This window comes from Thalassophryne amazonica, chromosome 3, assembly GCF_902500255.1.
Source record: "Thalassophryne amazonica chromosome 3, fThaAma1.1, whole genome shotgun sequence".
NCBI lineage: Eukaryota > Metazoa > Chordata > Actinopteri > Batrachoidiformes > Batrachoididae > Thalassophryne > Thalassophryne amazonica.
Window position 1 is genome coordinate 72,921,790 of NC_047105.1, and position 25,128 is coordinate 72,946,917.

General features: G+C 43.8%; 2 protein-coding genes across 2 annotated transcripts; one reads left to right on the forward strand and one right to left on the reverse strand.

Annotated features, from left to right (window-relative positions):
* Positions 1-436: 436 nt before the first annotated feature.
* Positions 437-15,271, forward strand: ttll3 (tubulin tyrosine ligase-like family, member 3). Its single transcript, XM_034166720.1, has 12 exons — positions 437-521; positions 595-716; positions 805-952; positions 1,172-1,227; positions 1,312-1,440; positions 1,520-1,634; positions 6,198-6,278; positions 6,430-6,622; positions 10,833-10,981; positions 12,717-12,960; positions 13,982-14,417; positions 14,507-15,271. The coding sequence occupies exons 1-12, from the start codon at positions 506-508 to the stop codon at positions 15,242-15,244; spliced, it is 2,427 nt and encodes an 808-aa protein (XP_034022611.1). The 5' UTR covers positions 437-505; the 3' UTR covers positions 15,245-15,271.
* A 5,951-nt stretch (positions 15,272-21,222) lies between these two features.
* Positions 21,223-24,876, reverse strand: bhlhe40 (basic helix-loop-helix family, member e40). The gene is made up of 5 exons (XM_034166721.1): positions 24,506-24,876; positions 24,356-24,419; positions 24,063-24,170; positions 23,726-23,849; positions 21,223-23,564 (listed from the first exon to the last, which is right to left on the reverse strand). The coding sequence occupies exons 1-5, from the start codon at positions 24,577-24,579 to the stop codon at positions 22,645-22,647; spliced, it is 1,290 nt and encodes a 429-aa protein (XP_034022612.1). The 5' UTR covers positions 24,580-24,876; the 3' UTR covers positions 21,223-22,644.
* Positions 24,877-25,128: the final 252 nt, after the last annotated feature.

The window sequence follows — 25,128 nt, forward strand, 5'->3', positions numbered from 1 at the left end:
CAAAAGATAAAAGTGGAAATCATGTTTTGTTTTTTGTTTTTTTTTGTTTTTTTTTTGTATTCTGTTCCACTGCAATTGCTTGGAGTAGAGAGAAAAAAGTGAGGAAAATCTCCCGTTCGTGCACGCTGAACAAAGCGATCACACTGAGCAGCGCTCCACACATCAACATCATAATTCAGAAAAATGCCTGGCTAAAATGATTGATCATTCAGGTTTTATTGGGTCTATCAACAAAATTTTAAAACTTGTATAGTCGTTGAAGTCTGCACTTTCAAGAAACATTTAAAGTGAAACTGAAAGTCTGGGGAATTTGATGGGAGGACTGCTTAATTCGGTCATGTGACCTTGACGCGGAGACACATCAGACGCCTCCAGAGGGTTAATAAATTAATACAAATTATATTATGCTTATCTAATGATATTAACATGCTTTTCTTTTCCTTTTTTTGTCTAGAAAATATTATACTGTCATCAGTTGAAGAGACAACTGTCATGTATATGTAAGATGCAACAAGTGCCAGGTAATATTCAACATACATACACAGTTACACATCTGTGTGTGTGTAGATAAGTGACCGCACACTTCTGTCTCAGTGTTACAGTGCACAGTGGCTCCAGTGGAGGGGAAACTGTGTCACAGTGCACACCGCAGCATCCCAGTGATCAAACCAGACAGACTGAAAACAGCCAAAGCGCAGGTGGAACAAGCAGTTAAGGTGATCATAAACCACAATTACTGCACATTCTGTGAAACTGTACGCATTTTTCACCACTTGTCCCCTCTGCTGTGTTCCTGTCTCACAGTTGCGAAAAGTGTTTTCAGTGCAGGGCCCCTATCCTGTGATTCGTGGTGCATTACGTGCCAGAGGATGGGTGGAGCGTCGTTTGCCCCATCTGGTCCAGAGAGTGTCTCAGTGCCATAATGATGAGGAGGAGGATGGTGATGCGGTGGGTGAGAGGAGGGATGAATACAGCAGTCACAAATATAAGAGCATTTTTCACTTCTCCATATCTTAAGATTTTGTGTTTAGTCCATTTTTGGCAGTGATATTCTTCTCACAGCCGGACTGAAGTTATTAGTGTAGATGTAACTGGAGCTCATTCCATTCAGAGACAACTATGCACACATGTATGGCTGCATACATGCACCTCTGTGTGTATCATGTTTCAGAGAGAGTGGATGAAGGGGAGAAAGAGGAGAAGCTTGATGACATGTATGACCTCATAGTAAGGTCACAACCTGAAAGCAAATCAGATATGCTTCTCTTCTTCTTGCATGTCTTTAATTCTTGTTTACTTGTTTTATTCCAGTCCCATCTGGTTCGAAATGAAACTGCATATTTCTACTGGACGACTCGCCGGGATGACATCGATTGCAGCACCTTGCGGAATGACCAAATGACCAATCACTATGCAAATGCTGGAACATTTACCACCAAGGTTTCAGGGGGCAATTTATTCATTTTTGGCCAAAGCTGACCCAATTGTGTCTGCTCATGTATGTTGACATTGCTGATAGGTGGGGCTCTGTGTGAACCTGAGGAACCTGCAGTGGTTTGACACAGCAGATCCTGATACCTTCTTCCCACGATGCTACAGACTCGGAGCAGAGGATGAGAGGCATGCATTCATAGGTCTGTTGTGGCCTCAGCAATGTGCAACCACAACAAATATGAAATGGATTATATTGTGCAAAGTTTTATCTTTTTTTTTTTTACAGTTGTATACAGTATTCTTGGCTTTTCACATTAAACATCCCCGTGGTTCCACATTTCTAAGATGATGCATGGTGACATTTTCCTGCTATAAGCAAAATTTGCATTTGAGACAGCTCGTTTTCCACTTCTGTGACATATGGCACACAACAGAAGTGAGTACATTCCTGTACAGTAGAATCAGAATCAAATTTATTACCAAGTAAGTTTGCACATACAAATAGATTGATCTGGTCTTATTGGTGCATAAATAATAAGAAAAGAAAAACACTTTTGTAAGAAGTAAAAGACTCAAATAGGCAAAAGTATAGATGTACAGTACCTTTCAGTGCAGGGATGACCAATCTGCACTTTATGGTAGTGGGGGGGCAGGGTAAGTGGGATCTCTGCCATTATTTATTAGTTTAGCTGCAGATGGAAAGAAGCTGTTCTTGTGTCTTGAAGTTTTGATCCTGATGGACCTCAGCTGTCTGCCAGAGCGGAGGGTGACAGAAATTTTGTGTCCTGGGTGGGAAGGATCGGCCACAATCTTCCTCGCTCACCCCAGGGCCCTGGAGGTGCGCAGGTCCTGTAGGGATGGCAGACTACAGTTGATCACCTTCTCTGTTGTATGGATGATACACCAGAGGATGTTGTATGGATGAAAATGGATGGCTTCTTTCCTTAAATGTCACTTTAATGCATCACTTAAATGTCCAATAATTCAAAATGGTATAAACTCTCAATAACTGCATTACATACAAATTGAGGGAGAGTGACCTTAAAAAAAACATTAGAAAGGTGATACTGAAAGTACAAAAGACAGAACTTATACAAGTATGTATGCTATAATTTAACATTATGCATATGCATATATATATATATATATATATATATATATATATATATATATATATATATATATATATATATAGTGGTGGTTACATACACTCAACAAAAATATAAACGCAACACTTTTGGTTTTGCTCCCATTTTGTATGAGATGAACTCAAAGATCTAAAACTTTATCCACATACACAATATCACCATTTCCCTCAAATATTGTTCACAAACCAGTCTAAATCTGTGATAGTGAGCACTTCTCCTTTGCTGAGATAATCCATCCCACCTCACAGGTGTGCCATATCAAGATGCTGATTAGACACCATGATTAGTGCACAGGTGTGTCTTAGACTGTCCACAATAAAAGGCCACTCTGAAAGGTGCAGTTTTGTTTTATTGGGGGGGATACCAGTCAGTATCTGGTGTGACCACCATTTGCCTCATGCAGTGCAACACATCTCCTTCGCATAGAGTTGATCAGGTTGTCAATTGTGGCCTGTGGAATGTTGGTCCACTCCTCTTCAATGGCTGTGCGAAGTTGCTGGATATTGGCAGGAACTGATACACGCTGTCGTATACGCCGGTCCAGAGCATCCCAAACATGCTCAATGGGTGACATGAGCCATCGCCCACTGCGTGTCCCTCCTTATCCACAGCCACCGTGAGGCTCTCTCTGCAGCCTCGGATGCTGCAGTGATGGCCTTTCTCTTGCGTGCTCCGGTGATGCCCAGGAGGCCGTAGGCCTTGCAGAGTGACTTTCCTGCAAAGCCCCTTCCTCCAACTTTGACGGGAAAACACCTCGCACGCCACCCCCGTCTGCGACACTCCTCCACCAACTCAGTGTACTTCTTCCTCTTCCTCTCACTGGCTTCCTCCATTTTCTCCTCCCAGGGTACTGTAAGCTCCAACATAATGACCTGCTTTAATGACTCTGAGAACAGGACGATGATGTCTGGTCTAAGGCTGGTTTCCATGATGTTTTCAGGGAAATGAAGCTGTTTCCCCAGGTCCACCCTTAACTGCCAGTCCTTCGTTGCTCCCAGGAGGCCTGTCTGGGCCTTCGGTCAGGCGGGTGGTTGTTCTCCAGCTCGCACAAATGAGATTTCCCACCTTAATGGTTTCAAGTTCTTGCTCTGGTCTATGGCAGTATTGATGGACTCAGCAACTGCTTTCAGCACCTGGTCATGGCGCCAGCGATAGCGACCATCCCCCAGCACTTTAGGGCAGCTGCTGAGGATGTGCTCCAGAGTTCCTCTTCCCTGACACAAGGGGCATGCTGAGGTATTGGCCTTGCCCCAAGTGAAAAGGTTTGACAGGCTGGGCAGGACATCATAGACTGACTGGATTAGGAATTTGATGTGGTAGGGTTCTGCCTTCCACAACTCCAGCCACGAGATCTTCCTCTCCATGGCTTCCTCCCATCTGGTCCATGCGCCCTGTTGTCTCAATCCCACCATCTGGCTTGCACGCTGCTCCTCAACCCCAGCTCTCACTTCGTGTTGAACCAGGTCCTGCCTTTCCTTGCCCTCAAGTTTGTTGTAGTGGATTGTTGGAATGGTTCCCAGGCCTGCCCGGCCAATTGCCGCAGATCCCACAAGCTCTTTGTGACGCAGCCGTGCTTCTGCCTGGTCCACAGCCTCCTATGCCTTCCACTTTCTGCCAGTCCTCACCTCAATGCCTGCTTGGGATACTGTCAGATCCTTGGATTCCCTGTATTGGAGCACCTCCCTTGCTCAATGCCTGCTTGGGATACTGTCAGATCCTTGGATTCCCTGTATTGGAGCACCTCCCTTGCTCTGGTAACCCTGAACTCCTCAGTAAGGCTGTTGATAGGGAGCGTCAGCTTGGTCTTGTTACTGTAGAGGGCGATGCTGCTCAGGCTTCGAGGTAAGCCCAACCAACGTCACAGGTGGCTGCTGATCCTCCTCTCAAACCCTTCCACAGTAGAGATGGGAAACTCGTATATGAGCAGTGGCCACAGTATTCTAGGCAGGATGCCATGCTGGTATAACCACACCTTGAATTTGCCCGGAAGAGCTGACTTGTCAACTGTTGTCAGCCAACTCTCCAGTTGTTCATTGGTTGCTCTGATGGAGGCAGCATCCTTTAGGGAGCAGTTGAAGGTTTTTCCAAGGCTCTTCACAGGTTTCTCTGTGACTGATGGTATACGGGTACCTCCTAGAGAGAAGTGGAACCTGTCAGTCACCTTCCCTCTCTTCAGGACCAGCGACCTGGATTTTTCTGGCTTAAAGCGCATCCGAGCCCAGGTGGTTAGTCTCTCCAAACCTTGGAGGATCCATCTGCATCCAGGGACTGACGCTGTTGTTACTGTCAGGTCATCCATGAATGCCCTGATGGGAGGCTGACGGATTCCGGACTTGGTTTGGGGGCCTCTGCATTCTGGCTCGGCAGACTTGGCTAGCATGTTCATGGCCAGGGCAAAGAGTATCACCGAAATAGTACATCCCGTGATGATCCCTTTCTCCAGCCGATGATACTCTGATGTAACTGTGCCGGAAGTGAACCTCAGGTTAAAGCTGTTATAATAATCCATGATGAGGACTTTGATGTTCCTCGGGACATGGTGCCTCTCCAATGCCACCTCCACTAGCTTGTGAGGTATGGAGCCATACGCATTGGCTAAGTCCAGCCATAGTACCGCCAGGTCTCCTTTACCTTCTCAGGCCTCTCTGATCAGTTGTGTTACCACTCCACTGTGTTCAAGGCACCCTGGAACCCCTGGTATCCCCCCCTTTTGCACCGAGGTGTCGATGTACTGATTCTTCAGGAGGTAGACTGACAGCTGATGGGAGAGGATACTGAAGAATATCTTCCTCTCGACGTTAAGCAGTGAGATGGTTCTAAACTGCTCAATGGTGGTTGACCTCTCCTCCTTTGGAACCCAAACTCCTTCTGTATATATATATATATATATATATATATATATAAAGAAGTCACCAAATGTTTGAGTTCATTTAAAGGTGAGTAATAAATATACTGAAACTCACTTCAAAATAGAGTTAGTAAAAGAAGCAGACTAATGAGGATTTGCATACATGTACTGACCTCTACTGCATTGATTTTTTTTTTTTTTGTACTTTCCTGCCTATATTTTTTATAATGCTTTTCTGAATTGTTCGCCTTTAGTTGTTTATAAGAGGAAAATTACCCTCAAATTAGGCATAAAGCAGTTATTGAGACATGACACAAGTTTGAATCATTTGACATTTTAGTGATACTGCATACGGCCGTACACACAATGTATGCAACAAAAGTCCATATCAGATCCCACATGGACTGTAGGAGAAAGACAAAGGACGTGACTAGCATCAGCTCCTTTACATTCAAAGCTACAGGCACAGAAACAGGCCATTTCATACACATCTGAAAGTGCTTTAGAAAGCATCACCTGTGTCTCTGCTTGTATTTTTCTTTTGGGGGGGGGGGGGGGGGGGGGACCTGATGACGATTATTAAGTTGTTGAAGTGCTGTATAACAGCTTGCCAAATATCTGAAAGTTTTCTAACCCAGATGCACTGATGATGGAGCTGGATGTAGTAAAATTTCACTCCCACGTATTTCATTAGTGATATGTAGTCATCTTTTCTAAAGGTACCTGCCCTACCTCTGTGCTCTTCCCTTCCTTCTGTGTCTCTGTAGAGGACTTCAGGAGAACAGCGTGCACCAGCCTGCTGCAGTATGTGGTGGAGACAAGTGGACAGAGGAGAAACGGTGCACAAGGTGAGGAGCAGAACGGAAACACCTTTATGCAACATAATTGAAGTAGGGTCCTATGACATCCATCAGCTGTAAAGCCCAATAACAGTGTTTAAAAAAAAAGAGAGAGAGAGAGAAGAAAAAGCTGCTATGACAATCTTTTCCCTCTCAACAGTCCAGGGGGCAGACATGGAAGATGCAGCACATCAATTTGTTGGTCAGGGAGTGATTGACATGGCTTTAAACGCTTGTCAGGAATTCCTCAGTGCCCTAGACCACAGTGACATTGATGTCACCATGGAGACGCCCTCCTCAGTGAAGGACCAGCAGTGGTCAGAGTTTCTGCAGCACTACTACATGATTGTGCAGTGAGTGTGTCTATGGGAAATTCTCACTTTGCTTGTGTCTGAACATGTGCACACAGTCCAACTCAGCTTAAGCAGATATAACACTAATTATTAAATCAGGGCCCAAGTGTCTTAAAAAAAAATTAAGATTAAATGTGTTAGGAAACTCCCTGTTTTTGCACACATTGCTTTAAAATGTACAGAGCTGCTGCTCAACATGTCCCATCTATTTTCAGAGTGGACATCTCTCCATTTCTCTCCTTCAAACTAAATCTGTCACAGCGAACAGAACGGATAAGTTGGTGTTTGCTAGAACCCGACCGATCGGGATTTTTGGGGAACTACTATTACATTACCAACTATTCATAACAAATGATAATAATTTCTAATATTTTGTTTTCAAATCCTCATTACAAACAAATGTAATGAAGGCTTGATGTTTTACAGTTTAAACATTACAAATATAACCAATAACCAACTAGTGGACCTCACACTGCCTGCACTCGTCACATTGCTCAGAATGGGCCTCATGTATCAACGTGCGTACAGCGATATTTGAGCGTACAACCCCTAGCAAAAATTATGGAATTACCGGCCTCAGAGGATGTTCATTCAGTTGTTTAATTTTGTAGAAAAAAAGCAGATCACAGACATGACACAAAACTAAAGTCATTTCAAATGGCAACTTTCTGGCTTTAAGAAACACTATAAGAAATCAGGAAAAAAAAATTGTGGCAGTCAGTAACGGTTAGACCAAGCAGAGGGAAAAAAAATATGGACTCACTCAATTCTGAGGAAAAAATTATGGAATCATGAAAAACAAAAGAACACATCACTAGTATTTTGTTGCACCACCTCTGGTTTTTATAACAGCTTGCAGTCTCTGAGGCATGGACTTAAAGAGTGACAAACAGTACTCTTCATCAATCTGGCTCCAACTTTCTCTGATTGCTGTTGCCTGATCAGCTTTGCAGGTTGGGATGAAAATTTACAGGGTGATTCCATAATTTATTCCTCAGAATTGAGTGAGTCCATATTTTTTTTTCCCTCTGCTTGGTCTAAAAAAGTACCCATTACTGACTGCCACAATTTTTTTTCTTGATTTCTTATAGTGTTTCTTAAAGCCAGAAAGTTGCCATTTGAAATGACTTTAGTTTTGTGTCATGTCTGTGATCTGCTTTTTTTTCTACAAAATTAAACAACTGAATGAACATCCTCCGAGGCCGGTGATTCCATAATTTTTGCCAGGGGTTGTATATGGGGTGTACTCCAAAACGGCTGCGCTACTTGGCATTTATCAATGAGGTTGTTGGCGTACGCTGAGCTGAAAATATACACTAGGTCGAGAGGTGGCGTAAATTATACACCAAAATGAACCAGCACTGGAATCCACATAAAAATGTAAATGATCAACATGATAAACAGTGCCATTATACAAATCAATGCATATGTTACATAAATAACACTTTCCTGATTATACTACATAATAATCAATACAAATCCCGCTTTTGCGGGATTGCTGGTCTATCGAGCACGATCCGTGGCCACAGCGCTGACCGCAAAGAAAGTGCTGCTCGCCTTTTTCTCCACAGCCTGGAGCCAGAGCAGCGCTGAGCTTAACTTTATGTGGTGTGATCGTTTTAGACAATGAAATTCATAATTACAATTGTAGTGATGTCATTCCCTTCGCCCGTGCTGCAATCAGGTTGTGTCGTCTCCATTCATTTGTCACAATAAAATAAATAAAGAAATACATTTTAAGAATAAAGAAATCCCAAAAATTAGACGTGTCTTATTAATTGAGCGAGCAAATATCCACGTCAAGAATTATTGACATGTGAAAAGAGAATACAGTGGTCCCTCGCTATAACGCGGTTCACCTTTTGCGGCCTCGTCGTTTCACGGAGTTTTTAGTCCAATTTTGCATGCTTTTTTTACAGTGCATTGTGGTCTGCGTGTCTGTTTATAAGAATCTTCTCACCCAGAAGGAAAAAGAGCGCCAACAACTACACATAACTGTGTTTGTCACTCGGAAACAGACACCTGCAGCCAGGTGTGAGTGGAAAAAGGCGCAGCGTCAGGACGCAGAGGCGCGATCTGTGAAATACTGGTCAGTCACTATTAATAATTTCTTATGTGTCCAACCTCGTAGGTTGATCGTTAAATTTAAATTCGTTAGTTCTAAAAGCCATCATAATTATTTATAGGAAAACGTTCTATTTTTATTTCTCAAACAAATGTTTGGGCCTGAAAACAGTTTGGTCTTATTTTTCTAATAAGGTTTGAACTTTGAGAGTGTTTACACACGAGAGAAAAGTGACAAAATGTTCATGCCTGATTGAGAAAGTGTATAAAGTGGTTTTACAGCTTTGAAACGTCTGTAATAATTGTAAAAAAATAACGCTGACTACGTCGCGGTTTCGCATATTACGGGCTATTTTTAGTACGTAACTCCCGCGATAAACGAGGGACCACTGTAACACTTTTTTGATAATACTACAAAACAATTAATACGATGGCCACTTTTGACACTCTATTGGCACGCGTCGTGATTGGTGGAGTTCTTTTTCTTTGCCGTCTTCCTGGCTTCCATGTCGTAAAATGAGGGTGTGTCTGAAGCGGAGTCTGAATATTTATGGGCGTGTTTATTATAATTACGATTGTTTTCACCCGCCGCATTTATCAAAGTCACGTCGGGCGTACACTGGAAATGGGCAGGTGCACACTGCTTGATACATGTCACGGCAACTTTGGTGTACTTCAAATTTACACCGTACATTTACGCCACAAGTGCGCAACGTTGATACATGAGGCCCAATGTGCATAAAATAGACTTCTTGTCTGTTCTACCCGTGCCTAGCTAGTGTCATCGTGGCCACATGTCTCGTTGCTGTAAAAGGCCAGTCTGATTGAAAGTGAATGACAGCTGGTAGCTTTGCCATGTTTGACAGCGTTCTTTGATAGTGCTGTCGCAGTGGCCTCTGATGGATAATCTATGTAATGACACCATTTCTGCATTGCTTATTTGGTAAAATAAAAGTTGTCATATCAGCAAAAATAACATCAATACTGATATGTTCATGAAAGGCTTATTTTTAGCCCAGCAATATATTGGTCAGGCTCCCGTGTTTGTTGTAGTGCCAGTTTAAACTCTGCATTGCGTATGTACTTTCACTTCACTGTCTCTCCACTCGGGACACAAACTCATGATCTCCGGCATGGGAGGGCCAGAGTGCTGCTTGCCTCTGTCACACCAGCTGATGCCCAGTTACAAACATCCGTGACATAAGTCACAGAAGCATAAAAGAAGCTGTTTCAGACCTAAATTTGACTTATAGGTTCATCATCCACTCATCATCCACAGTCATGGAATTGTGGGAATTTGAGAGAGGATGTCTATCATGAAACTCCAGCCACAATACACTAGGGTCTTAAATGTAGATAAATCAGTTAACGCAGTATGTCCTTTTTAAAAGATAGACAAAGAACTGTTGAGGTGGAGGTATGTGTACTGCATGAGTGTCGTCTTCTTATGATACAAAACACCATGTTGAATGATTTGGCAACAGAAAAATTAATAACTTTTTGAGCGATCCCTTTGACAAACAAATGATCATGCAACCTATATTGCAGAGTCAGTGAAACAACTGAAACAGCAGAACAAGACAACAATGTAAGTAACCTCAAAACTACACTGTAGGATTCAGGGTTGTTGTAGAACTGGAATGCAGCATTCATAACCATCTGTTCATTAGTGTACAATTACCTGAAACAACTAATTAGTAAGTTTTCATAAGCTTAGAATGAGCCCTTCATATCTACATGGCAGAATCCAAATCAGTGGTTGCTCCCCTGTACACTGTCTGCTAGTGCAGGCTAACAAGCTTGAGAACCCTAGTTTTTGTAAAGTGAAAGATCATACTTATTGCTTATCACAAAAGACGGCAAGGGATCATTATAGCTAAAGAAAACATACTGTGAAGGAAAATATTGTGACCGGTGACGGCATAATGCAATACACAACCTCACCACTAGATGACACTACATCCTACACACTGTAGCTTAAATATGTGAATGCATTGTTGCAGAGCAGCTACATCAACTACACTTTACTTTTGTGGCACCTCGTGGCGGCACCAGACATTTTGTCCACAGACCACACCTGTATGAGATTCAGTTCATTTCCTAATTCATAAACTCAGTGTGTCAGTCTAATAAAATCTCTGTGCAGTGAAGGAGCACCGTTGAAGGGCAATGCTGCATTTGTGCAGCATTGCCAGGCCACAATATCCAGACTGCAGCAGGTTTGCCCTCAGCTGGACACAGATGGAGTAAATAACATCTGGATCATCAAACCAGGTGCCAAGTCGAGAGGACGAGGTGAGAGTCTGTAATCACCAAACAAATAATGTTCATCTAGGTACACTGCATCCTGAAAATATTCACAGCACTTCACTTTTTCCATATTTTGTTATGTTACAGGCCGATTCCAAAATGGAGTAAATTAATTTTTTTCCCCCCCTCAAAATTCTACTCAAGACTTTTGCAAATTTATTAAAAATAAAAAAACTAAGAAATCACCTGTACATAAGTATTCACACCCTTTGCTCAATACTTTGTTGATGCACCTTTGGCAGCAATTACAGCCTCAAGTCTTCTTGACTATGATGCTACAAGTTTGGTGCACCTATCTTTAGGGAGTTTGCCCATTCCTCTTTGCAGCATCTCTCAGGTTGGATGGGGAGCGTCGATGCACAGCCATTTCCAGATCACTCCAGAGATGTTCAATCGGATTCAGGTCTGGGCTCTGGCTGGGCCACTCAAGGACATTCACAGAGTTGTTCTGAAGCCACTCCTTTATATCTTGGCTGTGTGTTTAGGGTCATTCTCCTGCTGAAAGATGAACATCACTCCAGTCTGAGGTCAAGAGCGCTCTGGAGCAGGTTTTCATCCAGGATGTCTCTGCACGTTGCTGCATTCATCTTTCCCTCAATCCTGACTAGTCTCCCAGTTCCTGCTGCTGAAAAACATCCCCACAGCATGATGCTGCCACCACCATGCTTCACTGTAGGGATGGTGCCTGGTTTCCTCTAAACATGACACCTGGCATTCACAGCAAAGAGTTCAATCTTTGTCTCATCAGACCAGAGAATTTTGTTTCTCATGGTCTGAAAGTCCTTCAGGTGCCTTTTGGCAAAACTCCAGGTGGGCTGCCATGTGCCTTTTACTAAGGAGTGGCTTCCGTCTGGCCACGCTACCATACAGGCCTGATTGGTGGATTGCTGCAGAGATGGTTGTCCTTCTAGAAGGGTCTCCTCTCTCCACAGAGGAATGCTGGAGCTCTGACAGAGTGACTGTCGGGTTCTTGGTCAGCTCCCTGACAGGCCCTTCTCCCCCGATCACTCAGTTTAGACAGGCAACCAGCTCTAGGAAGAGTCCTGGTGGATCCAAACTTCTTCCATTTATGGATGATGGAGGCCACTGTGCTCATTGGGATCTTCAAAGCAGCAGAAATGTTTCTGTACCTTCACCAGATTTGTGCCTCGATGCGATCCTGTCTCAGAGGTCTACAGACAATTCCTTTGATTTCATGCTTGGTTTGTGCTCTGACATGCACTGTCAACTGTGACACTGTATACTGTACGTAGACAGGTGTGTGTCTTTCAAAATCATACCCAATCAACTGAACTGACCCCAGGTGGACTCCAATTAAGCTGTAGAAAAGTCTCAAGGATGATCAGATCAGTGGAAACAGGATGCACCTGAGCTCAATTTTGAGCCTCATGGCAAAGGGTGTGAAAACTTATGTACATGTGATTTCTTAGTTTTATATATATATATATATATATATATATATATATATATATATATATATATATATATATATATATATATATATATAAATTTGTAAAAATCTCAAAAAAATTCACATTGTCATTATAGGGTATCGTGTAGAATTTTTAGAAAAAAATGTATTTAATCCATTTTGAAATAAGGCTGTAACATAAAATATGGAAAAAAAAGTGATACACTGTGAATACTTTCCAGATGAACTGTCTGTGTCAGTGTTTATGATGCTTCATTTTTGCCTTCTTTGATTTCCGTCACCGTCCAGGTATTGTTTGCATGAATCGCCTGGATGATATTTTAGCACTTGTGGACAGTGACAGAGCTCTAACCAAGGAGAGTAAGTGGGTGGTTCAGAAATACCTGGAGCGTCCTCTGCTGGTCTACGGCACCAAGTTTGACATCCGCCAGTGGTTTCTCGTAACTGACTGGAACCCCCTGACTGTCTGGTTCTACAGAGATTGCTACCTCAGGTTTTCCACACAGCCGTTCTCGACAAAGAGTCTGCACAGGTCAGCGAAAAGGGACGGGTGTGTTTCGATTATGCTCTTGCCGTTGTTTGTTGACCCCAGAATGGCCTTTAAGGGCTTTATTTTAGTCAAGTTTAAACCCCTGGTCCACATGTGTCTTGTTAGGTGGTGGTTGGCTTCCACATAGAAAAAAATCGCAATGCGGCAAACAGGTAGTTGGGATCAAAGGTCTTAATTTAAATGTTTAATTCCAATGTCCTTCAACCTTGACAAACCTATGTGTGTGTGTGTGTGGGGGGGGGGGGGGGGGGGGTGTCTGGAATTGCTCAGATGAAATCAAGTTTACTAAAATACAATCACTGGAGTCAAGGTCACTGTGGTCAAAGGTCAAAATTTAGGTTTTTCTCTCTGATTTGCACCAAAATTGGCACACATATGGAGGTGGATTTTGGAATTGTCCAGGCCAGGTGAGCCATAGGCCACCCAGAGTGCACAGCGATGTTGTATCAGTGTTGGTTTTTCAGCTATATTCTCTTTTGACCCCAATCAACATGATATCAATGCTGCTCCAACATCAGTCTCCCAATGTTGTAACAGTGTGTATACAATATGTATGTCCTAGATACAACATTCTTACGACATTGAAATTCGGTTCGGTTCAACTATATTTTGATCTACTTTTAATTTCTGTCAGGAACCCATAAGAAGTGTATTAACTGATTTATTTACACAAAGCAGCAGATGTGTTACTTGTTTATTTTAGCATGTATTACAAGTTGAATATTATATTGAATATCTGTTTTGAGCCTCTGGAAGGATTTCTATGTTGATCCAATTTTCAAATCCAACATATCTTCTATGTTGATTCAACTTCTGATCTCAACATGGATCAGTGTTGGAGGTTAATATCTTTGAGGTCAAATGTCATCTTGCCATCAGCCTGACTGTCGCCATGCACACAGGTATGACTACCTAGTGGATTTAAAAGTACAAGCTGGTACTACTGAAAATGGATTTAGTACTGACCCTCATAAGACTTCAGCTCATCTATTCTTGTCCTTAGTTCAGTCCACCTGTGCAACAACTCCATCCAGAAGCACTTCCAGCCGTCCCTGGACCGCCATCCAGGAGTCCCAGAAGACAACATGTGGTCCTGCTCTCAGTTTCGTGTTTTCCTCCAGCAGCAGGGCCGAGAGGCAGAGTGGGAGTCGGCCGTGGTCCCAGGTATGCAGCAAGCTGTGATCCGTGCTCTGCAGACAACCCAAGATCTGGTTGAGCCCCGCAAGGCCAGTTTTGAGTTGTATGGAGCAGATTTTATGTTGGGCAGAAACCTGAGGCCTTGGCTTCTGGAGATCAACGCCAGTCCAACTATGGCCTGTTCCACTGCTGTGACGGCGCGCCTCTGTCCAGCTGTGCAGCTAGACACACTAAGGGTTGTGCTTGACTGGCGGACAGATCCCCACGCTTACACAGGAGGGTTCCAGATGATCTACAAACAGGTTTGCAGTCCCTTACACAGAGCACTGGGTGTTCATTTATCAGAGAGTTGCTCTGATGTTGGACCAGATCTGTGTGTTTCTACTTACAGGCTGCAGTTGTTGTTCCTCAATATTTGGGAGTGAACCTGTTGGTGGAGGGAGCCCCAGTAAGGTGTTCCAGGCCTCCATCGCACCTACACCGTGCCATTTACAACCGATCTCTGACCCGCCGGCTTCCATCTGAAAAAGCTGACATGGTGCAGAAATCATCAGACATTAATCTCCACAGATTTTCTGCACTTGGTTCTTCAGGCAAACAGAACCAAGCGGTACAAGAGCCAAAGCTGCAGCTGCCATCACTACCTCCTACAAGGGAACATGAGAGGAAAATAACAAATTGGAGTTCTTGTCACAGGGTTTACTGCAGTTCAGCATCTGAACACACTTTGCTCCCTCTCACTGAACCTCAGAAGAACACTCAACGTTTATCTTTTATCAGCAACGAAGCAACTCTACGTACAAGATGTATTTCATTGACCTTTAACCCGCTTCACAGCACGCCACAATCTAAAGCTCATCCCAGCCAACCACATGTAGCGCACGTGTCCAGATTCTTCCTGCCATGTGCAGCGTTCAAACCTCAGCACAGCACTCTGACACCGACCTGTCTGTCAACATGCAAGGTCCTGCCTGCTCTGAAGGTCGCCAGCTTACCATCCAGTATCCTGTCGGTCACCAGTCGTGACCCCGAGTTCTCTGATTCCAGGCGTCGCAGGTCTCACTTATTTATCTGCTCACACAGCGAGGCCACATGCAAAGGAGAGAGTACAGTGGATGACAAACGTTAGCTCCGAATATTCAGAACATGGAAGCAAAACATATGTTAGCCAGACATGGTTACATGGTTTGGATGTTTTTTTTGTTTGTTTTTATTGTCTGACCCTGGTTCACATGGAGAAACCTGCTCGTAGCTCCTGATGTTCCCAAACGGTGTCCCTGCCAAGCACTAATCACGACCTAGGCTACTTCAGGATCAGATGTGCACAGCGCAGCATGGCTACAGCCAGCCACAACATTCGGCCTCATTCACGAACCGTTCTTAAGAACAAATATGTTCCTAAGTCCTGCTTATGAAGTTTTTGGTACGATTGTGGCATTCATGAATGTTTTCCTATCCAGCATTTGTTCTTACCTATGAACAGTCAGGAATACAATATTGCAGTGATATGTCCGTGATATCTCTGGTTATTATTATATATTATGATTTGGTAATTTACAGAGTATTTTTTATATTAAAATAAATTAAATGTACACTGTAAAAAATGATAGCCCTATTAAGTTAAGTGACCTTATGTCTTCTCAGTCACTCCACTTACGAGGTCTGTTAGAAAAGTATCCGACCTTTTTATTTTTTTCAAAAACCATATGGATTTGAATCACGTGTGATTGCATCAGCCAAGCTTGAACCTTCGTACGCATGCGTGAGTTTTTCACGCCTGTCGGTCGCGTCATTCGCCTGTGAGCAGGCTTTGGGTGAGCAGTGGTCCACCCCTCTCGTCGGATTTTTATTGCGAATAAATGTCTGAACGATTTGGAGCTTTGCTGCATCAATTTTTAAGGAGTGCTCCAGCCGGTTTAAAGACCGCCCACAGCGTCTGAGAGCGTGCCGTACTCCGAGCGCCGATTGACAGGCTCAAACCCTGCTGAAACAACCAGATCATTTCCAACATGAAGGCTTTGTTGATCCGGGACGTTGTCTGACTTACACAAAAATGGCAGGAGAGGTGGACATCAGTACTTTTTCGGCACATTCCACTGTTACAGGAGTTTTTTTCATGGAAAGAAAACCGGACGGATGCGCCACGGAGCCGTTCATGGCGTGGCACAAAACCACCTCCGTGTTGGTCTCACAGGACGGCTTTGAGATGGCTTTCAGACGGCTGTCGGTGGGTTTTCAGTCGTGTGACTAACCGAGAAATTGTGGATGAGCCTGGACATGCCCCAACATGTCCTGTGAGGCTTCATCACGGCGTTCCTTTGCACCATGTGGCTCCACCGCGACGCGCGAAATTCCTCCGCACGTCTGTCTCAATGTGCCGAAAAAGTGCTGATGTCCACGTCTTCCGCAATTCCTGTGCTAGTCAGAGGACGTCCCGGATAAAACACAGCATCCAGTTTGGAAATGAACGGCACAGTCCACTGTTACAGGAGTTTTTGTCATGGAAAGAGGAGTGATGGAATTCCGTGCGTCGCGGCAGTGCCGCATGGCGCAAAGCAACGCCGTGATGAAGCCTCACAGGACATGTTCTGGCATGTCCAGGCTCATCCACAATTTCTCGGTTAGTCACACGACTGAAAACCCACCGACAGCTGTCTGAAAGCCATCTCAAAGCCATCCTCCGCTTTTCTTTCCATGAAAAAAACTCCTGTAACAGTGGAATGTGCCGAAAAAGTACTGATGTCCACGTCTCCTGCCATTTTTGTGTAAGTCAGACGATGTCCCGGATCAACAAAGCCTTCACGTTGGAAATTATCTGGTTGTTTCAGCGGGGTTTGAGCCTGTCGATCAGCGCTCGGAGCACGGCACGCTCTCAGCAGCTATGGGCGGTCTTTAAACCGGCTGGAGCACTCCTTAATCTGTGTAATCCCCATAAAATCGTCCCTCAAAGCCATTTTAATTTTCCGAACGGTGTCTACCTGGAGGTCTCTCACAGTTTCTGGAAAAAATTGATGCAGCAAAGCTCCAAATCGTTCAGACATTTATTCGCAATAAAAATCCGACGAGAGGGGTGGACCACTGCTCACCCAAAGCCTGCTCACAGGCGAATGACGCAACCGACAGGCGTGAAAAAACTCACGCATGCGCACGAAGGTTCAAGCTTGGCTGATGCAATCACACGTGATTCAAATCCATATGGTTTTTGAAAAAATAAAAAGGTCGGATACTTTTCTAACAGACCTTGTATAATGGCAAGTTTAGGATATTGGACTCGTATTGTCAAAATCTGAACTTAAACTTATCCACTGTCTTCACTAATTGTAAGCTGAAACAAAGCTTATGTCTAAGGTGAGTTAACTGATATTCAGTTGAATTAACTTACATTTTCAAGGCAGGTGAGCTTTAGTTTTTACAGTGTACCAACATTTTAACATTGATCAAGTGGAGTAGCAGCCGCACAGGAAGAGGGTGGAAGGGTTGCCTCGGGGCCCAGGTCTGAATCCAGACACTCAGTCGATGGTACTCCTAAACAGTAGGGAGGGGAAAAATTAAATATTAAATGGGGAGTGCCATCTCCCCAGTGATGGCACCGATGCGCTGGTCTAACTCGGACTGCTTTTGAGTGTCTGCTGTTTCCCCTCCAGTTCGCTGCATCTCCTGTTGGGATTTTTTGATTTTTTTTTTTTTTGGTGTCAGATTTTGAATCGTACTATTTCTTTTTGTGGCAGCACGGTGGCTTAGTGGTTAGCACTGTTGCCTCACAGCGAGAAGGTCATGGGTTCAATTTCCGCCTGTGGCCTTTCTGTGTGGAGTTTGCATGTTCTCCCCGTGTTTGCGTGGGTTTCCTCCGGGTGCTCCGGTTTCCTCCCACATCCAAAGGCATGTGGGTTAGGTGGATTAGAAGCTTTAAATTGTCCATAGGTGTGTGTGTGGGTGTAACTGTGTTTGTTTGTCTGTTTGTGGCCCTGTGACAGACTGGCGTCCTGTCCTGGGTGTACCCAGCCTCACGCCCTGTGACTGCTGGGATAGGCTCCAGCCCCCCGCGACCCTCAGTTGGACTAAGCGGTTAAAGATTGTGTGTGTGTGTGTGTGTGTGTGTGTGTGTGTGTGTGTGTGTGTGTGTGTGTGTGTGTGTGTGTGTGTGTGTATTTCTTTTTCGCTGATTTCCTGCAGCAGTACCTCCACCTCTGAACTACCACACTTCTTTTTTCTCTTTGCCTGTTGCGCTGAAATTGATTTTCCTTTTGCTTTCAGCATTTTGTGTCCTCTTTATGAAATCTCATCTGCTCACGGCCATGTAGCCTCATGCCCGTTTATAGGTATTGATGGGCTGTTACTTTTGCTAATCATATGTTAATTAGACTCACCAGGCACACACTTTCAGTATACGAGGAGACAGGATTCATCAACTTAAGAACACAGCTGCGAAAAATGATGCAGCTTAAGAACATGTTGATGAATCTGACATAGTTTTCTGAAGAACCTTTTTTGGGGACAGTTTAAGAATGAATGATTCTTAAAAAGATATTGGTGAATGAGGCCCGATGTTCTTTTTTAAAAATGATTACTTTTCTGTTTTTTTTATTTTCAATTTTCATAAATACACATTTCCTTTGTAACAGACACAAGTCGGAAAAAACATCTCAAATTATTATGTCATGGTTTTAAATCAAATGACATTGATTTCAACATCTGTGAATTGATTATAATTTAACTGGTAATTGTTTTAATATTCTTTAAAAATTAAATAGTTTGGATGCACAGACCAACTCAAATCTTGTTTCAGAGAGAGAGAGAGAGAGAGAGAGAGAGAGAGAGAGAGAGAGAGAGAGAGAGAGAGAGAGAGATGCTGTGTGCATTTTTGATATCCAATAGATGGCAGCAGAGGACCAGTGAACAATGTTTTTTCAATATTGTGAGACACCAAATTAATAAATGAACAAATAACAATAAAATTAAAAAATAATAAATAAAATAAACAAATAAATAAAATTTGATACTTACTACAGTTCGATTAGATGTAGCTTGTGTAAATCTGCATCAGCAAGTCTACCACAATGCTTGATAGGTTAAAAGAAAGGCCTGAAAGTAGGTGGTTAACTTTGTGAACCAAGTTCTGCGAATGTGAAGAATACTTCACATTAAGCAAACAAGCTTCAAACAATATAAAGTATACACAAACATGCACAACCATTCAAAAGTTTGGAAATTTATTTTCCCATATAATCCAAATAATAATAAAATATGATTTTATTCAAAGTACTTTAAAATACCAAAATGCATTAAATCACTAATGTTAAAAATGTATTATTGGCCTGAAGGCTTTGTGTTCCCGATCGCAGTACTGTGTGTTTGTCCCATACTTATTTGTGAGTGGGTAATATTTTTATGCAGCCGCTTCATAATCATGGCAACCAGGAACAACTTGGTTTGGAAAAGGTGTAGAAAAGATGTGTAAGTTTCAATAAAAAGGGCATGAACCCTACAGTGCTGGAGTAGGAACTTGACCTACATCTTCAAGGAATCCATCCTTGCTGCAAATAAAATCCCTGGAAATTTAAAGATGTCAGTGTTCATTGTACATGGACACAATTTTTGGCTCTGTGACCTTCAAAACTAGGCAAAGGTCATTCATCATCAAACTTGACCTAGACCTTCAAGAGAGGTGTCCTTGCTTCCAATTTGGTAAACCTGTGTTATTTCTTTGAAAAGTTATTGGCACAGACATTTTTTGCCATATGGCCTTCAAAATTAGGTCACGGTCAGTCACCATTGAAGTTGGACTAGACCTTGAAGGAATTCATGTTTGTTGCAAATGTGATGAACCTGTCTAAAATCTTAGGAAAGCTACTGAGATTACAGTCTTCATCATACACGGACACTAATTTTGCCTCTGTAACCTTCAATATTTGGTCAAGATCACTCGTCACCAAACTGACCTAGACCTTCAAGGGATCCCCGCTTCAAATTTGGTAACCTTGTCTCAAATCTATGAAATGTTACATAAAGAGCACAGAGTTTCAGACTCACAAACAGACAGATAATGTTTCAAAGTCCTGCCATTGGGGTGATGGGGGACAAAAATACCCATTTAAATACTGTAAAGAAGAAAATAAGCAGACAATTGGAACAAATGAGAAACGTGTCGACACCAGGAAAATGCATCGCTAAAACGCCACAAAATTGAAATAAAATTAGTCATATTCAAATTATATGTAACAGATAAAAAGGTGGGTTCTGAGGTTATATTTTTAGACAATTTCACTGAATTAAACCTTCTAACCTCCACCAGTAGGTTATTCAAGCTCTACAACTTGTTGACTTCTTGTTAACCTCAGAGTGGAGGGTCGGACCGAGATAATTCCTTCCCCTCCAATATGTTAACACGATAATAACTGAAAAACAGTAAATACAACTTTTGTCTTCAAATAAAAAAAATAAGCAGATTAACATTTGGTGACCTTTGATCAACTGGATCAACACAAAAAGGAAGCTTCTTTGCTCATGTACTACATTCACTATGCCCGCAAAAGCATGTTAGCAGTCTAAAAATGATCGGAACTAAATTTCTCAGAAGCTAATTTGTCCGCTGATGGTTTTCAAAGTTATCTGAAAAGCTAATCCGCTAACTAAAATGTTAGATTCGATAATTAGCGGTTAGCGGAATTGTGCCCACCACTGGGTGGATGTGACAACACGTGGCACAATCACATGCTCCCTCTTCTGACCTAACCTTTGCTTCATTGTGCTTATTGATATGTCTAAGGATTTTTATCTGGCATAAAAATCCTCAGACATATCAATCCTTAGACACAATACGCATGTTATAAACTCTGATTGCCCATAAGAAACATGTGAACTGAAGGCATAATGAAGGCTGCGTAAAATTCCAGAGTGTAATTTTTGCCTCATGATTTACTGTCACTGTTTACACTTGTGTGTTTACTTGCTGCAGTTGTGTGCACAGACGGTGAACCAACAGGAGAGGCAGGCTGCCGCTCTTATGTCGTTACATAAGTGTTCCCTGTCACATGAGCAATGCAGCGCTGCAAAACAGCTAAATCCAAAAAGGTCATGCTTTCACACACACACAGAGCCAAAGCAAAGTTCCACAGGAAAAAATACTTTATTAATACACTTATTTAATGTATATCAACATTTATAGACAAAATATGTACAACAAACATCTTTCACGTAGGTCCCAAAATATAAAATCTCAAGTACCTCTTTCTATAGAAAACTAGTCTTCTGGTAAAACGTTTATATTCACATCTCTTCCCACCGCTCCTTTGACTCCAGTATTCATACAAAGTATAGAGAATAAAGATCTGAGATCGATCAGGTTTTCACAAGTAAAAGGCAACAGCAAGAACAAACACCAGGTTTGACTTGAGCAGAAACGGATGCCGAGTACGCAGACGAGGTCCAGCACAGTGCTACAGTATGTACACAGGTTCTGAGTACACAAAAAACAACGTGCGCTCGCTGCCCCCCTTCTATCGCTCAGGACAGAGTGCAGGAATGGGTATCAAAAATAAAAATATATCAACAATAGTTACAGAAAATCCATCTCAGGCTGTCTGTCATAAAACAACAGACGTCTCATTCAGTGTGCTCGTGAGGAGGTCCGTGCCTTCAGAACATGAGAGGGTAGCTTCGCTCGCCTGTACGTTTTTTTTCCTGCAATAACCTACACAACATAGGCAACAAACTTTGGGTGAAATATTACAGCAAACTTTTGGTGCAACAACTTCTAGAGTACAAAGCTGGCTTGTCACTATCGCGGCAGCTACGAGGGTCAGTGTCACTGGCGTTTGTGTGCACATTAACAGCAGCATCTAGAAACACTTTCTTTACATTCAGCTGGGTGTGTGTTTGTTGTGTGTACAGGCCCATTCATATAATACATTTTGCACTGAACGATGAGTCCAAACATTCAATCGGAGCCCGACCGGAGCTTTGCATTCTTCTGCAGTGGGGCGTGCATGGGTGCTGCCCCTACAGTCATTCACTGCTCCTACATGTCCTCTTGTTTGCCATTTGACCCACCAGGTAACGAGTCTTACAGAAAATGTCAGATTTCTGGATGTGGAGCACAATACCGCTGCATTTTAACCAACAACTGGTTGCATTACAAAAAATGCTAATTGTCATTTGCGTTAACATATGCAATCATGCTAACCATGGATAACACAAACTGGGTTAGCATCACCTGAGGTTCACAACAGCCACAGTTAGGTTAGGACAGTTAGCATGACCACATATATTTATGCTAACCTTTAAATAGCTCAAGCTATTTTTCTAAATGCAACCCACTGTTAGCCAAACATGCTACATCAACGTAACAATGTCCCGTATAAATACCCATATGCCTCACATTTGGAAATCTGGCAATTTCCACAAAATGTTAATCCCTGAACAAAGGAGAGTAGTGAAGGTGGATTGTGGAACTGTTCTGTCATTTCTCCCCTTCTACTATTATCTCGCCAATTGGGTAGTTGAACAGAATGTTCTCTTGGCTTCTGTGTTTCAGTCTTTGGTTTCCAGGTTGATGGGTGGTACCAGCTTTAATGCCTGAAGTAGGGCAGGGGAGTCCATAGGGGTCTGTGATATGGCCGGGGCTGGAGAGCCACCCCTGGGAGACAACACCAGTTGAGGTGGAGGTGGTCTTTCACTGGGCGCAGCAGGGGTAGAGCCGCCCACACTGGGGTACAGCATGGGCACAGCTCCAGGGTACCAGCATTTCTCCAGCATTGGCAGGTAGGCTGCAGCAGAAGGTGGAATGAGGTAGAACGGCATGCACAGGGGGTGTGGAGGAGGTGGTTGGTTAGGTGATACACTCATGTAACTACTGTAACCACTTGAAGGCTGTGAAGCTGTTGTTTCTCCACCTGAGAGCAGCTCATCCTCAGAAGACTCCACTCTGGGTCGTTTCTGTTGCAGCTCGTCGTCCTCCTGTTTGATGCCAGAGGTCTTCTGCTCGACCAGAGCTCTCTTCAGATGGTTCTCCTGACTGTAGTAGTCTGGACGTCCCTGATGAACACTAGATTCATTCTTCTCCAGCTCTCCACCGTAGCCGCTGTCTGTGTCTGTGTCACTGCCACTCTGCTCACTGCTGGGTGGTGCATACGCCCGCTGGATGACAGGAACACAGTTCCTCCCATAACCATCGTTGGGTCTAGGGGGTAAGGCGGTGGAGACCTCCTTGTAAGGATGGAGCAAGTGATAGGCCGGGGTTTCCTCGGGGTGCGGGCTGATAGGGGTGCGAGGTCGGACTGGAGCTTGCAGCACGTCTGCAGCTACCTTGTGAAGGTGACTGATGATGTGGGATGGTGCAAAGTCTCCGTCAGCCCCGTGACTGGCTAGATATTGAAGAATCTCTTTGGCACACATGTGGAAGCCAGAGCGGAAGAGTTCCTCCGACTTCTCCTGACTGACAGAAGGCTGGTCTACAAACACAACAAAGACAACAGTCAGAAAACACACAAATCCAAATTATTACAATTGGGTTTTTTTAAACTCTCCACATGCATTTTTATGCCGATTTGCATTCTGTCCTCACAAACCCATCCTGCCTGCGTGCGTACGTGCGTTAGTGTCTGTGACTCACCGATTTGCATGCCGCTCTGCAGGGCGAGGATTTTCTGCTGCTGCTGCTCCAAAAGGGAGGCGAGTGCTTTCACGTGTTTGAGGGTCAGCTCCAAAACCACAGCCTTCTCCAGATGGCCCAGAGTCTGACGGACACACACACACACACCATCAGCGAGTCGCTCATTCCACCCTTTACGACTCATTGTAACACAATGTTCAACGTGCACATGCTTAGAATACTTCTGACGTCACACTGACTGACGCACTTGCGGCTGCGCTACCACCCCTTTACCACTTGATGGCGCATGCCGCTGTGCACAGTGTATATGACACGATCCGGCCGACTGTGAATTTACCGTCAGTTTCAGGTGCTCCGGTAATAAATCTTTCAGCTGAGCGATGCACTCGTTGATCCGATCGCGTCTTTTTTTCTCAATAAGTCTGTGAGGCAGTTTGTAGGTTTCCTAAAAAGAAGAAACAGCAGCTGACGAACATATATATATATTTATTTTATGATCAGACACTCCTTCAGTTATGTCACAGCAGAAATGAGGTCAACCATGTATGGGACTGCGGGATTACACTGCCCACTGACGCACGCGCACGCACTGTGATTAAAGGTCTACAACTTTAATGAGGATATACAAACCTTGCTCTCCTCTCCTCTCTTGATCCCCCTCCTTGGTTTGTAGGCGTACATCGGGAAATCCATCCTGGAGAAATACAAGCGGCTCGGTGACCTTGTCTGAAATACTACTAATAAATATCACTTAAATATTTTAAACTGTGGCTTACTTACCCCTGCACGTCAGACAGATCAGCCTGGTGTTTGGACAGAGGAGGCGGCTGCTGCGCGCCTGGAATTCGCTCCATTCCCGTTACGCACAGAGCGTTTCCAAACGGAGAGACGGATAATTACGCGCGTGGAAAAAAAAAAAAATAGAAAAAAAAAGTGCGTCAAATGCGTTACAACGTTTAAAAGAGTTAAATCAATGCGTCATAATGCCATGTCTGGAGTTTGTAAATCGATGGAAACTGCTTAAGTCCTTCTTATGTCCCGCTGCAGAAAGAAGGAACCCTGACGGTGGCGCGTCGGGAAAGTGGGGGAGAACAGAGCGACGAGAGGAATAAACCCTCTGACTCTCCGCTCAGCCTGACCTGCCTCCGTCACGTGAGGCTCACGTGTCGAACGGCGCCGTAACCTCCGCGGAGGGACCGCCCACTTCGTGCAGATGAAGGAGCCTCAGTGGGCGTCAGGCGGCGCGCGTCGGAGTGGAGGGCGGCGCGAGTCGTGTCCCGTGTACCACCACGCTGAAGTGTGTGGAAACACGGCTGCGCGCGCCACGACGCAGGAAACGTGCAGGCGGGAAACCGGTGCACAAGTTTAACGGGCATCTGCTGCCAGCCAGCACATGTGGGACG